The sequence below is a fragment of the Protobothrops mucrosquamatus genome, unplaced genomic scaffold, assembly GCF_001527695.2.
Source record: "Protobothrops mucrosquamatus isolate PMUCROS unplaced genomic scaffold, P.Mucros_1.0 scaffold315, whole genome shotgun sequence".
Lineage (NCBI taxonomy): Eukaryota > Metazoa > Chordata > Lepidosauria > Squamata > Viperidae > Protobothrops > Protobothrops mucrosquamatus.
In genome coordinates this window covers 8331-9328 of record NW_015386655.1, presented here as the reverse complement: position 1 = coordinate 9328, position 998 = coordinate 8331, and the positions used below count along the sequence as shown (strand labels likewise).

Below are 998 nucleotides of genomic sequence, written 5' to 3'. Positions count from 1 at the left end.
TCCAGGTCAGAAGTGTCAACCCGAATCCGGAAATCAGCTCGTTCCTCAATGAGGCGATTCTGTTCCAACAATCTCAGTTGCAATGGGGCCAGACCAGCCAAGCCAGACTGGAATCTGACTGTAAAGCCTCCTCCCCAGGAGGCACTGACATTCTCTATGACTACCACGGTAGGCTCCAGTGAAGATACACTCAGCCAGGTATCTGATCCCGGATATTGGCACTTCACCAACAAAACACCCTGGCTATGCTCGGGGAAATTGAATTCCAAAACTGTTCCATCTCCAACATTCAGAAAAGGGGCACTGACTGTTGCTCCCTGGGTCCAGCCAGTTACGAAAAGTTTGAGGAAGAGGAGGAAGAGAATGTGTGTCCCAGACATGGTGGAGAAGGCTGACAAAGGTATGCTGTGGGCTCATTCCATTAGGGCTCTCCTTGCTCCAGCATCATGGGCATTTTGTTCATTCAGCAGGGGTCATGCTCTTGACCTCAGATCCATAGGCACCTCTGATGCATTTCTAGGAAGACCTTCCACCTAAACAGAGAAGGGGGATGAGAAGTGAGGACGATGAGGCACAGTCACACAATAATTTATGCAGTGAAGGCAGAGGGCTAGTGAAGTAAAGGCTAAATCACTTCATCCAGGCAGGACATTCTGGATCTGCAGCTGGGGCTGACATAATACAAACTGCATTTCTCACCTCTGAATGTTTTATTAGTTTATCAAAATATAAAATACAGAAGTACAAAGAAAAATGAAAAGAAGGGGAAAATATGGGAGGAAAGGGGGAAGAAAGGAGAGAAGCAACTTAGAACTAAGGAGAAACTTCCTGACAGTTAGAACAATTAACCAATGGAACAACCTGCCTCCAGAAGCGGTGAATGCTCCAACACTGGAAGTTTTTAAGAAGAGACTGGACAGCCATTTGTCTGAAATGGTGTAGGGTTCCTGCCTGAGCAGGGGTTGGACTCGATGACCTCCAAGGTCCCTTCCAACTTT

The 998-nt window shown here is 47.1% G+C and overlaps 1 protein-coding gene across 1 annotated transcript in view; it reads right to left on the bottom strand.

Moving 5' to 3' along the window:
- Positions 1-528, bottom strand: part of SLC10A3 (solute carrier family 10 member 3) — a 2437-nt gene extending 1909 nt beyond the window's left edge. The window contains exon 1 of the mRNA XM_015815119.2: positions 120-528. Coding sequence (XP_015670605.2) covers positions 120-380 — 261 coding nt within the window. The 5' untranslated portion in view covers positions 381-528. The remainder of the gene's footprint in view (positions 1-119) is intronic.
- Between the last annotated feature and the right edge of the window lie 470 nt (positions 529-998).